Raw genomic sequence first — 14426 nt, forward strand, 5'->3', positions numbered from 1 at the left:
AGGTGTGTCAGTATCGCTCCTCCCTCTACTCTGAGGTAGATGTCCATTTTCGGATGATCCATGAGGATACTCGGCATCTGCTCTGCCCTTATTGCCTGAAGGTCTTCAAAAATGGCAATGCATTCCAGCAGCATTACATGAGGCACCAGGTACCAGGCACCAAGCAATTCCCATATTCTCATTTTTTAAATTTATGGATGCTGGGGCCAGGGTTGAGCTAGGGTAATAATTTTGGTAGAGAAGATAATATACATGTGTTAGTAAAAATTTATTGAATGTCAATTATTTGCCATGTGTTGGGCTAGTTGCTAGAGATTTATTGGTAAGATAATTAAACTGGATAATAAAGCATGAAGAATGTTGTGTTAGGGGAAATACAGGATACAGGAAAGCATATACCTATTCTAGGAGCCTAGTAAGGCTTCCAGGAAGAAGGATGTTCAAGATTTGGAGGATTAATTAGGATGAGCTAGGTGAAGTGAGAGAGAAGAACAGTGTGCTGGAAGGTAATAGGGCAAGAGTGGAGGTTCAAGGAATTGAAAGAAGTTCAGTGTGGTTGGAGTGTAGGGTGCAAGGGGGAGGTTGAAAGTTAGGGAACAGATCGTGGAGAATCTTATAAGCCATGAAAATGAGTATAATAAGTTGTTGGGAAGCCATTAAAGGAGTTTTTAAGTCTTGGAGTGATGTGTTCAAATTTGCTGTTAGTTATGATTACACTGGCTGTACTAAGGAGAATGGATTGAAGGAGATTAAGACTAGAGTTAGGGAGCTTAGCCAAAGGCTTTTTCAGTAATTTAGATGAGAGACGATAGTGGCTATTGGCTTTTGAGATGAGAAAAAAGAGGATCGAGTTGAGAGGTTTGGAGAAGATAAGTGATATTTATGATGTAGAGATAGATTAGGTAAAAGTAGCAAGGGAAGGGAATAGTTAGTGCATAAGATTCTGTTTGGGGAAATTGGATGAATGGTGGGACTATTTTTTGAGATAGAGACACTGGAGAAAGTAAGTTTTGGGGGGAGGATTATAAGTTTGGATATTCTGAGTTAGCAGTATCTGTGGACATCAAGTGTAGTTGTCTGTTAAACAGGTAATTGGATATATAGGTCTAAAGCCTGGGTTGTGGAAAAAGATACCTAGGGATCATTATATAAATCCAGTGGATTTTAAACTTTTAAGTACCTTGCTCCCCTGCCCCTACCTGAGAGTAGGATGAAGGCTTAGGACCCTTGAAGTCTCTATCCACAAAGCCAGGACCATAGTCCTAGGAGAAAAGCTAGAAGAGTCTTGGTGTCAAGGAAGCTGAGGAGAGAAAGTGTTTTGAAGAAAAAGCTGTGATCAAAATGTTATAGGAAGGTATCAAGCAAGATAAAAAGTTAGAGGCAGACCTTTGGTTTAGCAACATTGATGGGAGTCTTTTTGTTGGTTAGTAGGGTGGAAATCAAATTTCAGCTGGCCAAATGAATGAAGGGTAAGGAAATGGAGAAAACTTACTTAAGTTTATTTAGGAAGGGGAGGACTGGGGGTGGTAGATCCAGGGGAAGAGGTAGCAAGGGAGAATTTGTTGTTCTTATTGCCTCTGTTGTGTTTTGTTTCTAAAATGGAATAGATAATGACCTTGTTTTAAAATGCTACAAGAAAGGAGCCACTAGACGAGGAGAGTGAAGGTACATAAGAGAGGGCACAAAATGGAGAACAAGATGGGTGGTGCACCTGTGCATAATGTTCCCAGGTGTATGCGCACAAACATAACCACACTGTCACTTGTAAACACCTGTTTAGGCTCATACACTCCTTTGCACAGTAATCACTGCTGATAATCTACCACAGATGTATTTCCAGATACCAGCATGGAAGTTGTCTCTTGTAACTCAGCTGAGGTTATAGAGCCTTGCTCTCCTAGGGAAGAAAATCACAGGCATGGGTCCTTGTTTTTGAAGGACTTCAATACTAGGCAGACTGAATCCTCCAAAGGGTCCCACAGAAGGCATATCTGCATATATTGATGGGTTAAGAAGAAAGACAACTAGGTGTAGAAAAATAACTATCATTTGTGTTAAAAGAAAAAGAAAGAAAAAAAAAAAAACAGGGAGGTGGTGATTGGAGACATATGTTTGTTATATGCTTCTGTGCATAGACTGTCCATGAAAGAATACCCAAGAAACTGGTACCAAGTTGTTTCTGTGGAAAGGGACTGAGAGTTGGAGTCGAAGACAAACTTACAACATGAAGCAGTATAGAATAAAAGTATGATTTTTTTTTAACCATGTACATTTTGTTGCGTTTAAAAAATAAGACAGCAGAATGTCCAGAAGTAGGCAGCACGTCTACACTGTAGAGACAAAGCAGGGGTAGGTAAAGCTTAAGCCGCTCGTCCAAATTGTTAAAGCAAGTCAGGAAGAGATGGTTTGAGCCAGTTGTCCTGGCTTTGAGTCCACCTTTCTTTGGGAATGTGGGAGAGGATGATTCTTAGTGGTAGGTTTTGGTGTTGTAGTGTGTATTTCTTTCCTACTCTCTTAAATTTTGAACAAAAAGGTGGAAAGATTTGCATTGATCTACCTTTCTTCTCAGCGAAGAAAATTCAATGGGAACCTTTAAGGGATTCTGTCTTTTTTTTTTTTCCCCTTCAGAAGAGGAATGTTTATCACTGCAACAAATGCCGGCTGCAGTTTCTCTTTGCCAAGGACAAAATTGAACACAAGCTTCAACACCATAAAACCTTCCGTAAACCCAAGCAGCTGGAAGGTTTGAAACCAGGCACCAAGGTAAAGGGTTTGTCAATGTTTTCTTTATAGATCCGAGAGGGGAGGAATGGAGATGTTCAGTATTCTGACCTAGCATGTCTAATTGTTCCTTCCCTTGCCTCACAGGTGACAATCCGGGCTTCCCGAGGGCAGCCACGATCTGTTCCTGTATCCTCCAGTGAGGCACCTCCCAGCACGTTGCAGGAGGCAGCGCCACTGACTTCCTCAGCGGACCCTCTGCCCGTCTTCCTTTATCCCCCCGTCCAGCGCAACATCCAGAAGAGAGCTGTTAGGAAAATGTCAGTGTCTTCTAGAGGCTAGGGGCTGGGTGGGCACGATTGATAATTCCTGATAGCCAGTGTAATCTGGTAGCATTTTACCAGGATCTGTTATCTAAAGCCCCTACAATTTGGGGACCCCTGAGGCAGTAATGAAAATTTTCCTTGTTTCTTGACAGGAGTGTCATGGGCCGGCAAACATGTCTAGAGTGCAGCTTTGAGATCCCGGATTTCCCTAATCATTTCCCTACTTATGTTCACTGCTCGCTTTGTCGCTATAGCACCTGCTGCTCTCGAGCTTATGCCAACCACATGATCAAGTAAGTCATGATTAAACCTGTGTCCTTCTTTGGGAGTTCAGATTCTCTGGAACTCATCTCATTCCCTCCCCTGCTTCTAGTGTGTTTCTTCCTTCAACCCTTAGAGCTGTTTCTCCATCTCTCCAAGCAGAGTAAGAGGCCAAACCTATGTTCATTTGGTCTTGATGGTCTGTACTCTGATTTTGTAGGACCTTGCTACTCAAAGTATGGTCCAAGGACCAGCAGCACTAGATGGGAGCTTGTTAGAAATGCAGCCTCTGGGCCCCACCCCAGGCCTACTCAATCAGAGTGTGCATTTTAATAGATCCCCCAGTGATTCATATGCGTATTAAGGAGGTATTAAAGGAGAGGAAAACTGTCTTGGGTTGAGGTTAGGATGGATTGAAGAGGCAACTCCTTTGTCAGGGCATTGTCAGTGTCTGGTGACCTCTAGTTTAGCCAGCAGAACCTTGTAACTTGTACCACTTTTTCTTTGTCTTTCTCAGCAATCATGTTCCACGGAAGAGCCCCAAGTATTTGGCTTTGTTTAAAAATTCTGTGAGGTAAGGAAAAATTTATTGATGGTCTCTTATTTTCAAACTTTTACATTAAATCCTTCTAATTATTTCGGGGATGGGTATGTGAATTAATTTGAGAGAGAGGAGAAAGAAGGGACACTCCTTTTCTTTATTAAGCCTCAAAGCTTAGCTCTCTCTAGTGTCACTGCTCTGTCTGTCTTATATACGCTTGACTCTCTTTCTTAGTGGAATCAAGCTGGCCTGCACTTCATGTACCTTTGTTACCTCTGTGGGAGATGCCATGGCCAAGCATTTGGTATTCAACCCCTCTCACAGATCCAGCAGCATCCTGCCACGGGGTAAGTAGGGGAGATGGGGGTCAGTAGGGCAAGGAAAAAAAAAATAAGGATACAGGTCATACTGCATGAGTCAGGAGCATCCCTACCTGGCCTAACCCATTCACTGTTTAGACATACTTCACCAAATTGGAAGCATTCTAACCTGAAGTTTATCTAAGACTGGGAAGGTAGTAGTTTTGCTATTTTGGTTGAAATCGAAGGACACTGTCTTTGGGGCTTGTTTCTTCACTGAGGTAACGGTTTTTTATTGTCTCATTTTCCATAGGACTCACTTGGATATCTCATGCAAGGTAACAGAAACTCGCTTCATGGTTTAGTTTCTATTTTGCACTGTGTTTGGTCTTTATTATTATTACTACTACTATTATTATTTCATTTTCGTTTAAACGAAAATTTCATTTCGTTTAACTGAGTTTTCTCTTGCTTCCTTAACTACTCTTTAGACATGGCCAGAGTCGTGACCGAGTGCATGACCGGAACTTGAAGAATATGTACCTTCCTCCTTCCTTCCTCTCTAATAAAGCGGCCACTGTGAAATCTGTGGGGGCTACCCCAGCTGAACCTGAAGAGCTACCAACTCCCATGGCCCAGGCACTCCCATCACCAGCCTCAACTGTAACCCCACCACCAACCCCCACTCACCCCCAGGCTTTAGCCCTTCCATCCTTAGCTACAGAAGGGGCTGAATGTCTGAATGTTGATGACCAGGATGAAGGGAGCCCAGTCACCCAGGAACCTGAGCCAGCATCCGGGGGCGGTAGTAGCAGTGGGGTTGGCAAGAAGGAGCAGCTGTCTGTGAAGAAGCTTCGAGTGGTACTATTTGCCCTATGCTGCAATACAGAACAGGCAGCTGAACACTTCCGAAACCCCCAGCGACGCATCCGGCGTTGGCTTCGGCGTTTCCAGGCCTCCCAGGGGGAGAATCTGGAGGGCAAATATTTGAGCTTAGAAGCAGAAGAGAAACTGGCTGAGTGGGTGCTGACCCAACGAGAGCAACAACTACCTGTAAATGAGGAGACCTTGTTCCAGAAGGCCACCAAAATAGGACGTTCTTTGGAGGGGGGGTTTAAGATCTCTTATGAGTGGGCTGTGCGTTTCATGCTACGGCACCACCTGACTCCCCATGCCCGAAGAGCTGTGGCCCACACCCTACCTAAGGATGTGGCAGAGAATGCAGGACTCTTCATTGAATTTGTACAACGGCAGATTCACAACCAGGACTTACCCTTGTCTATGATCGTAGCTATTGATGAGATCTCCTTGTTCCTGGATACAGAGGTGCTGAGCAGTGATGACCGAAAGGAGAATGCCCTGCAGACAGTGGGCACAGGGGAACCTTGGTGTGATGTGGTGCTGGCCATTCTAGCAGATGGTACTGTCCTCCCCACCCTGGTTTTCTACCGTGGACAAATGGATCAGCCAGCTAACGTGCCAGACTCGATATTGCTAGAGGTGAAGGAGAGTGGCTACAGTGATGATGAGATCATGGAGCTGTGGTCAACCCGAGTGTGGCAGAAGCACACAGCTTGCCAGCGCAGTAAAGGCATGCTCGTGATGGACTGTCATCGCACTCACTTGTCAGAAGAGGTGCTAGCTATGCTGAGTGCCTCTAGCACTTTGCCGGCAGTGGTCCCAGCAGGCTGTAGCTCCAAAATCCAGCCATTAGACGTATGCATCAAACGAACTGTCAAGAACTTCCTGCACAAAAAGTGGAAGGAACAGGCTCGGGAAATGGCAGATACTGCATGTGATTCTGATGTCCTGCTTCAACTGGTGCTGGTCTGGCTGGCTGAGGTGCTGGGTGTCATTGGGGACTGTCCAGAGCTAGTGCAGCGGTCCTTCCTTGTGGCTAGCGTTCTGCCTGGCCCTGATGGCAACATTAACTCACCTACAAGAAATGCTGACATGCAGGAGGAGCTAATTGCCTCCCTAGAGGAGCAACTGAAGCTGAGCGGGGAACAGTCTGAGGAGCCCTCAGCTTCCACTCCGAGACCCAGGTCATCTCCCGAAGAGACAATTGAACCTGAAAGCCTTCACCAGCTCTTTGAGGGTGAAAGCGAGACCGAGTCCTTCTATGGCTTTGAAGAAGCTGACCTAGATCTGATGGAGATTTGAGTGTTGGGGTCATGAGGGCGTGTGGAGTAGGGGTGGGAAAGTGTGAGGGAGGGTAGAGGGATTTAGGGAAAAGGGGGTATACCAGGTGGGGTATTTGGTTTATATTTTTTAATTTTATGCCACCACTCCCCCCTGATATTGACTTATACTTCCCTGTGGATTTGTGGATTATTAGGAAAACCAATAGTGATCACATCTGAGCCGAGGAGCTGGCCCATTGGTCATTCACTTCTGCTAAAAACAGGTTTTTGTGACTTTTTTAAAAATTTAAATCACTGTGTTTGGTATTTTTCCGACAAAATCAAGAAAAAGAAAAAAAAAATCCTTTGTGGGCGAATGTTAACTGTTTTGTTTCCCCTTTTACCTCAATTGTATCATAGTACATCTGGGTTTTTTTGTTTGTTTGTTTTGCTGTGTGGCCAATGTCTTGGGGCATGATGCTATCCAACCATTGTCAATGTGAGAACATTTCTGAAGATGGGAAAGACAAAAATATGTAGCTCACAAACTGGTTTATTATATATACGGATAAAAAACTTTTTTCATTGTGGTCTTAACAGTTTTATATAAAAACGAAAATGGAAAAAAAATCCCACTGAACTCTCTCTTCCTTCTCCTTACTTTTCCTTCCCTCTCCAGAGATGTTGGTTTCTACAGCAACTCTAGATATCAAATTGTGGCTTTAAAAATGCATGAAACCATCTTGAATCATCCAGAATGATGAATAGATTTGCTTTTCCTCCCCACCCTCCTTCCAACAAAAACACGACAAAACCAATATTCTTTGCACTTGTGATCCTTGGCCCTTTCCCCGTTCTTACACCATCACTCGGGACAAAGGATCATACATGTCATTAGCAAGAGGTACTGAGGTGATCACACAGAGTGACAGGGTGGAAGCCATTCCCAGTGCCTGGGTGTTCATCCTGTAAACCCCTAGAGGCAGTCCCTGCTTTGTTGAACTTCATCCTGTTGAGTGGACAGCATGCCTGTTCAAGAGATCACATGTCCTACAGCCAGGAGCTAACTGTGCAGGAAGTTGTGTTGAACTTTAAAAAGAAAAGACCACTTGTTGAAATCCTGCTTTCCTGTGGCTTTCCTCTATTTCTCTTAATGCTTAGAGAAGAATCTGACCTGAAGAAGAAACACCACAGGGGTGTGCACAAAGAAAAAGACATGAATCTTTATTTTTCACTGCCACCTTCAAGGAAAAGAAAATTTTTTCTACAATTTGCATGAGGGATTTTTTTTTAATTGTACGTATTCATGGTTATAAACTGAAATGTACTGTAACATACAGAGAAAAGGAGGAAAAATCCAAGTCCACCTTCCCCACAGCTATACCATTCTGTCCATCCTGAAGCTTTCAGCAATGTTTTCCTCCTGTGAGCCAAGGAGGCAACCTGCACAGGCTTGTATATGGTTCATCTTTAAAATGTACATAAGTGGAACATTTAATAAAAATGAGGGGAAATGGATTTATAAACAATGTGGTTTTTTTCTAGGTGACCCTATTTGTTTTAATAGGCTTTCACAGACTGGGAGATGCTCAAGATGTGATGGGCCTGATGGTACAGGTGTGACGTTTGTTACTACCTGTTTCTCCTCACCCGTTTTTTTTGTTTTTTAACCGCCAGCACACTATAATATAGTGAACTGGAGTGATTCCTCCCAGAAACAGCTTGGCCAGCTTTGGGAACCCGTGGCATCTGAAAACTGAACTGAGGATCCATCTGGGCTTCTCTTCCCCAGCTTTTTTGCCTGATTCCATTTTGACAGAACATGGACTTTGAATTCAACCCTTTGCCTTTCAGCAAGTTCAGGAACTACGGTCAACTCAGTCTACAACGACCTACTCCTTCTCTTTGGTAGTCTCTGCAGCAGCCCCAGCGTTAGCAGAGCTGCATTCCTGGCCTCTGCACACTGTATGACTTTCTTGATGGGTAATTTTTTTAAAATCATAAAACCAACAGTGGATCAGCTGGGTTTTGGCCAGGAAGTTATCTTTGTGGATTCCACCCGCATGGCTTAGTAGTAGAAGGAAGTTTTTTTTTGTTTTGTTTTTTATAATTCAGTTTAATCAATAAACAAGTATTTATTGACTACTTTGTGTGTTGAGATTGAATGTGTGGAAGATTCAAATTGATTAAAAGCTCATGGGTTTCTTTGGCTTAAATTTGCTCGTTTGTTGTAAATCATGGATAATACAAATGAAGGGGTGTTTTGATTTCTTTCTCACCTCTCTCACCTCACTAAATTTCTCTAATAGTTTTTGAGTTTGCTGCCTATACTAGTTTCTCAAAGAGGGTTTAGAGAGGATATGCATCAAAATCACTTAAGATATCCATTTCACTTAGTGATATCCAAAATCACTTAGGTGATATATATCCATACCATCACTTAGGGTATCCATTTTTAAAATTTGGGTTTACCACCATTCCAGGGATGGACATTTGACTAATACCCCAACTGATTTGACTCACAGCTACTTAGGACTTACTAATGAACACACAATACTTGTAAGAAATTTTCTGACAGTGCTAGAAATTAGTAGATTTGTATAACAAACGTTTAGGTTAAATACTGAAATTACTTAGTATTCTCCATATGAAGGGTGAGGACGCTGGCTGAGTGAGGGATTGAGGCTGTCAGTTCCAGCTTGGGGGTAACCTTATACATAGCAGCTCCACTAGATGCTACATTTCTATCTTTGAAATAGTGTTTTATATAAAATCTCATTTGCAGCCAACATTTACCAGAAAATCTGTATTTTATTTTTTATAATTTTATTTTTCTTCCCCCAAAGCCCCAGTAGATAGTTGTATGTCATAGCTGCACATCCTTCTAGTTGCTGTATGTGGGACGCGGCCTCAGCATGGCCACAGAAGCGGTGCGTTGGTGGGCGCCCGGGATCCGAACCCCAGGCCGCCAGCAGTGGAACGCACACTTAACCGCTAAGCCACGGGGCCGGCCCAGAAAATCTGTATTTTAGAATCTAGTGCCTGGGTAGAAATGTTGAGGAAGAATATTAAAAGCCAATTATGTTATCACACAAACATTAAGCTTGGTTTTAAACAAAGCTGCCCTCGGTACAGACCCAAATGAACACCAGTAGTGGGTCTTCTGTATTGTCATGCAGAACATTCTATATTTGCTATAAAAACCAAGAGCCAAAAGGTTCCCTGACCAGGCAGGGCCATGGCATATGGCAGTATTTAGCAGTTTCATTCTTGGTGTGACGTCCTCAGACAGAAACCACTCAGCAAGCTTTTCAGAGGATTGATTTATTTTACAAAAGAAAAGTCTACCTTTGAACCAGCCAAGTTCAAATTTAGAAAGGTACAACTTCAGTTCTGGATAATGCATCTGCATTTCATTCAAAGCCACTAAAAAGGAAGAGCATAATAAAACTGTGAAGCCACAGGGAGAGGAATCAGTTCCTAAAAGCAGCTCTACCCTCAACCAAAACCCTCTCCACCCAGAGAATTTTTTCTCAGAAAAACCAAGTAGTGCAAGCCAAGGGGCCTCCCAACTTTTCTAACATATTTTTTTCTACTGGAATTTTAATTTCAATCACCTGATCATGTGGGCAATATCCCAGTTGGTCTCTGCAGACAGTGGTCCCTCTATTTCAACACCTTTTTCGGTTACAGTGGCGATTTGAAACTGAAAGAAAGCAGACTCAATCAAAATGCAATTCCCTACAAGAGAGAAGTCCCTGGGGCCTGGTTAAAGGTCAAATAGAGGGTCTTCCCCTAATATGAAATAGAAGACACCGAAATGGGGACACCTGTTCTTCAAAGCATAGAGACCCAGGGATTGCAAGTATCCACCAGAACCTGCAAATTAGACCCCCATTATCTTTATTATTCACACTCCCCCTCACCCGGTTATAAGAACGGGCATCTCGATAGTACAGCACTCGCATGCAGCGTTCCACTAGCTCCCGGGCCTCGGTCTGGCTCAGCACTGGCTGCTTCTCCAGAATTTCCCGCAGCAGAGGCTAGGGAGATTGGAGAAAAAAACATGGGAGATCTCAAGGGCTGAATACCAGACTATTTGTCTCAAATCCACAGTGGAAAAAGAAGCATAAACGACTGAAAAGGTGACATTCCAATACTGCCTCGCCAGAATGAACTTGGCTTACTTGTGCTAAGACCCACTTGAAGGGGAAGTTCTAGGGTGTCCTCACTTTGCACATGTCTCCTGACTCCCAGACGTACCACCTTCTTGTTGGAATCTAAGTGCCAACACTTACAGCCTCTGGACTACAAAGAAAACCGTCTGCCCAGCAGTAGGGATCCTAGCCTGATCCTCATGTCAGAATTTCAAAAGAAGAACAAGCAGATAACCACTAACCCCCATTGCCTTCTGTCTTCCCCTCTCCCCCACCTCTCAACTGACTACTTACCTGAGCCAAGTATGCACCATAACCAGTGGCCACCGAAGGGGCTTCATAGGCTACACCAAGCATGTCCACATAACCGAGGAAGCTAACAGGACACAATAGACAAAAGAACTCATTTCACCTTAGGTTTCTGTATCCTAGCTGAACGATGGGACCACCGGGGTCTAAGTCAGAAGTAGGAGTGACTCATGGGAACAGACTGACACTACACAGGCACTAGAAATTGGGTGGTCAAAGTAATAAGTGATTTCTATTCAAACCAACCTCTCTCCATCAGCATAGCCTCCAATAACCATGGTGTTCCACAGGGGGTTCATCTTGGAGCGGCGGCTGTACATAGCTCTGGTCAGCCATGAATGAATAGCTTTAGGACTGTAGCTGTGTCCATCTCCCAACAGCTCCTCATCAATCCTTAAAAACAATTGGTTGTGAATAAAGGGAGAGAATGGAAGTCAGCATTTCCATCCAACCCCAAAGACGTTAACACAATCTTCCCCATTTTACACCCGCTAATGCTGGAAACTATTCATCACAAACACTCTCACACCTTCCACCCCCAACAATTCTCCTTGTCCTCTGCTGCAGTCTCAAGTTCTTCCACCTTAGAACTTCTTAAAAGGACAAAAAACAGTGGATTCCCCTCCCCACTTGGGAACAACTCCCTATTCTCTAGATGACTTACACCATCTGGCCGAGAACTTGCTTCAAATATTGGAAATCAGCGTAGTCTCCGGAAGCACCCAGCATGGTGCTGTTGTTGACTCGCATAATGCGAGAGATGTTGCGGAAACGAGCCAAGGAGCCGTAGGAGCCCAGCATGTCTGCTGCGATCACCACTCCGCCATCAAACTTAACGCCTAGGACCGAGGTCCCGGTCACCATGGGGTTCCTGGAGAGAGAGGCAGGTCTGGCCAGGCGGCGCGGGGGGAGGGCCTGAGTCCTCTCGCCGCGCCGTGGGTTCCGCTTCTGCTTTTCCCTGGCTCCTTTCATTCTCCGGGACTCTGCGCCCGGGTCCCCGCCTCGCCTTCCCCGGCTCCCTCGGAACCGGCCGGCCGCACCAGGCCCCCAGGCCCTCCCCCCGCAGGCAAAGGCGCCGAGAGCTTACTGGGTGCGCGTAATCGGAGCCCCGTACAGCGCGGACGCCGGGTCCACGAGGCAGCCGGGAGTGGGCGGGATGCGGTAAAACTGCCCGGGGGCCGGACCCCGGGCCGAAAGTTCGGACCGCGACTTCAAAAACGATCTCATCTTAGTCACGGTAGCACAAGAAATGAAAGCGCTTCCCCAACGGAAGCGGAAGCGAGCCTTCAGTGCCACACCTTCCTTCTTCCGGAAAGCCACCTCCAGCTGCCATGTTGATGAGGTCGCGGCCGACCGTACCATCGTCCTGGGTGGCCGCGAGACCCAGCGAGTTGGAATTGCCCCACGTCGCGTCGCGTCGCAGTGCAGTCTCGACTAGATCACAGTGTTCTGACTCACAAATTCAAGGAAGGAAGGGTGGTGTGGGAGGGAGGTGTGGGGGGCCTCTTTCAAGACGCTGACTCGGAGCGAGGAGGCGGAAAGTCTCGTGTGCTGTTTGGATCCTTATCGAAGAGCCCCGCGTGAAACAACCGGTGAACCCAGGATCTCTTACATCTGTACTTCTCAAAGCAGCCCCATATGACAGGCATTATTCGACCCATTTTATAGAGAAGAAACCGAGGCTTGTGGTGTAGAGATTTACCCGGTCACACAGCAAGTAATGGTAGATCTGAGTCTTCAAACCCACAATCAAAAAAGGAATCAGACAGTCCTGTATACCCAGGGGCATATGACATCTCAGGGGGATCACTCGCTCTGTAGGACCTCGGGCAAATCTCTGAAAGTTTCCTTATTGTCAAACGCTTTTGCCCCCCTCTTAAACAGCGGAAAAATTCCGTGGACTGTGGAGTGAACCTAAGTTCCCCGGGTTCCCTTCTCAACGTGATTCTGTAGCAGAAGCTGGAAGCAGTGTCTAGAATCAAACTGATGAATCTAAAACCACTACTTTGCCCCTCCTCCCTACACAACTTGAATGTAAATTTTTTACTTAGCAGGAAACCAAATCAATTTTGCTTTTAAAATTCCCTGAGTTAATTTGAACCAAAGCAGTGCATGAAATGTTAACCTAATTGAGATAACAAAATATTTTATTAGGTCATGAAACCCTGGGAAGGGAATTGTCCTGATCTTGTTAGAAACTCCCTACTGACAGTCTTTGTTTCACCTTTTGGTGTTGAAATAGCTATTCCACTTTTTCCTCTAATTAATAGCCACCTCCTCCTCAAACCCTCTATTCCAGGTGACTCTTGGGTCACTTAGGGGCTTACTTGTACAAACAGCAGGTGCTCAGTTGTGATGACAGTGGGCTCGCTGGGATTCTTCCAAAACCACTAAAATACCTCACTCCTCGTAGCTACCAGCGCCCTCATCATGTAAACTTTAAATCAATCAGCCAGCAGTTAACTGGCTGTCTTCTTTAGAGATGGAGTTTACCAGTGGCCTGAGGTAGCTTGCTGGTTTCTGGTCTCACTCCTTTTTAGGTCCCTAGATTAAGGCTCTGGTAGGGCCAGTGCCAGTTCCGGAGATAAGGCAGGTTGTCAAATTCCATAGGGTCTAAAAAGAAGAAAAGTGAAAGGACCTAGAATCATCCAGCCTGAGAGCAGGATGACAGAGAAAGTAAACCACTAACCTTTGACAATGCAGGATTCAAAAGAAGTGACCAGCATGATATTTGGTCTAAGGTGAAAACAACAAGACACAAGTTAAACTGAAACAAGGGAAATTTAGGCAGTTTCTTTCTTCTCTTTTTAAAGCAGGTCTGGTATTATCTGGAAAATCTTTTTTTGTGTGTGTGTGTGTGTGTGTGTGTGAGGCCCTGAGCTAACATCTGTTGCCAATCCTCCTCTTTTTGCTGAGGAAGATTGTCCCAGAGCTAACATCTGTGTGCCCATCTTCATGTATTTTGTATGTGAGATGCTGCCACAGCATGGCTTGATGAGCGGTGCCTAGGTCTGCACTGAGGATCCAAAGCTGTGAACCCCAAGCTAGTGAAGCAGAGCATGTGAACTTAACCACTACGCCACCAGGCTAGCCCCCTGGGAAATCTTTTTTAAGTGTGCCCAGTTTTCTATGGTTGGCTATACTTTGAGTTTAATTAGCATATAGTTCCCACCAAAGTTCAAGCTTTTGTAACATGGCCTGGTTTTGTAACATGTCAGGATATCCTTGGTTATAGGAGATGTCCTGAAATTCTCAGGAAAGAAATAAAACTAGCCTAAATTGGAATTAATAACCACCATCACCACCACCTCACAGACATTTTCACCACACTTTTTAGGAGAAATGGAATTTGAAACTTCAACTCCGAAAGAGTTAAGGATCATTTCCTGACCTGCTCAGGGCCTGGCCCCAGGGACTATAATGGGAAGATGAGAAAGAAAACATGGCCAGGTTGTCTGTGGCTGCACTACTCTTGTAGGCCTTCCCTGAGGACTTTTGCACTTTTGCATCCTCTGTAATTCAATTCTACAATATCCCTCTCACAGCATGCATCACGCTTGTCTGAAGACTGTCTGCCTTGCTAACCTGAAAGTCCCACAAAGACAGAAACTGAGACTGTCTTTCAAGAGTGTTCTCTGATGCACAGAAGTTTCTAATTTTGATGTAGCCATATTTATCTATTTCTTTGT

At 44.7% G+C, this 14426-nt stretch overlaps 2 protein-coding genes across 9 annotated transcripts in view; one reads left to right on the forward strand and one right to left on the reverse strand.

Moving 5' to 3' along the window:
• POGZ (pogo transposable element derived with ZNF domain) overlaps positions 1-8416 on the forward strand; it is a 44574-nt gene extending 36158 nt beyond the window's left edge. For 6 of the 7 annotated variants that reach the window (XM_004436014.3, XM_004436016.3, XM_014791824.2 and 3 more), the window contains 8 exons: positions 3-149; positions 2629-2763; positions 2869-3041; positions 3200-3340; positions 3826-3882; positions 4084-4196; positions 4462-4486; positions 4640-8416. In XM_004436014.3, coding sequence (XP_004436071.1) covers positions 3-149; positions 2629-2763; positions 2869-3041; positions 3200-3340; positions 3826-3882; positions 4084-4196; positions 4462-4486; positions 4640-6311 — 2463 coding nt within the window. In that variant the 3' untranslated portion in view covers positions 6312-8416. The remainder of the gene's footprint in view (positions 1-2; positions 150-2628; positions 2764-2868; positions 3042-3199; positions 3341-3825; positions 3883-4083; positions 4197-4461; positions 4487-4639) is intronic. The other variant, XM_087443263.1, reaches the window with a different exon arrangement.
• Positions 8417-9579: 1163 nt separating this feature from the next.
• On the reverse strand, positions 9580-12114 carry PSMB4 (proteasome 20S subunit beta 4). 2 transcript variants are annotated; one of them, XM_004436010.3, is made up of 7 exons: positions 11825-12114; positions 11402-11608; positions 10984-11130; positions 10723-10804; positions 10198-10314; positions 9889-9977; positions 9580-9697 (listed from the first exon to the last, which is right to left on the reverse strand). In XM_004436010.3, exons 1-7 carry the CDS (start codon positions 12097-12099, stop codon positions 9685-9687), a joined length of 930 nt encoding a protein of 309 aa, XP_004436067.2. In that variant the 5' UTR covers positions 12100-12114; the 3' UTR covers positions 9580-9684. The 2 variants fall into 2 exon arrangements, with proteins under 2 accessions (XP_004436067.2, XP_087299417.1); XM_087443291.1 differs by lacking the exon at positions 9580-9697 and having other exon boundaries at positions 9885-9977.
• Positions 12115-14426: the final 2312 nt, after the last annotated feature.

The sequence above is a fragment of the Ceratotherium simum genome, chromosome 2, assembly GCF_057802395.1.
Source record: "Ceratotherium simum simum isolate JZ-2026a chromosome 2, ASM5780239v1, whole genome shotgun sequence".
NCBI lineage: Eukaryota > Metazoa > Chordata > Mammalia > Perissodactyla > Rhinocerotidae > Ceratotherium > Ceratotherium simum.

What these genes read in the sequence shown, in the direction of transcription:
- PSMB4 (XM_004436010.3), bottom strand. Translation starts at nt 12,099, where the DNA reads ATGGTACGGTCGGCCGCGACCTCATCAACATGGCAGCTGGAGGTGGCT. An exon ending in ATGGTGCATACTTGGCTCAG is followed by an intron (nt 10,315 to 10,722) that starts GTAAGTAGTCAG and finishes CAATCTCCCTAG; the next exon opens with CCTCTGCTGCGGGAAATTCT. An exon ending in ATGCCCGTTCTTATAACCGG is followed by an intron (nt 9,978 to 10,197) that starts GTGAGGGGGAGT and finishes GCTTTCTTTCAG; the next exon opens with TTTCAAATCGCCACTGTAAC.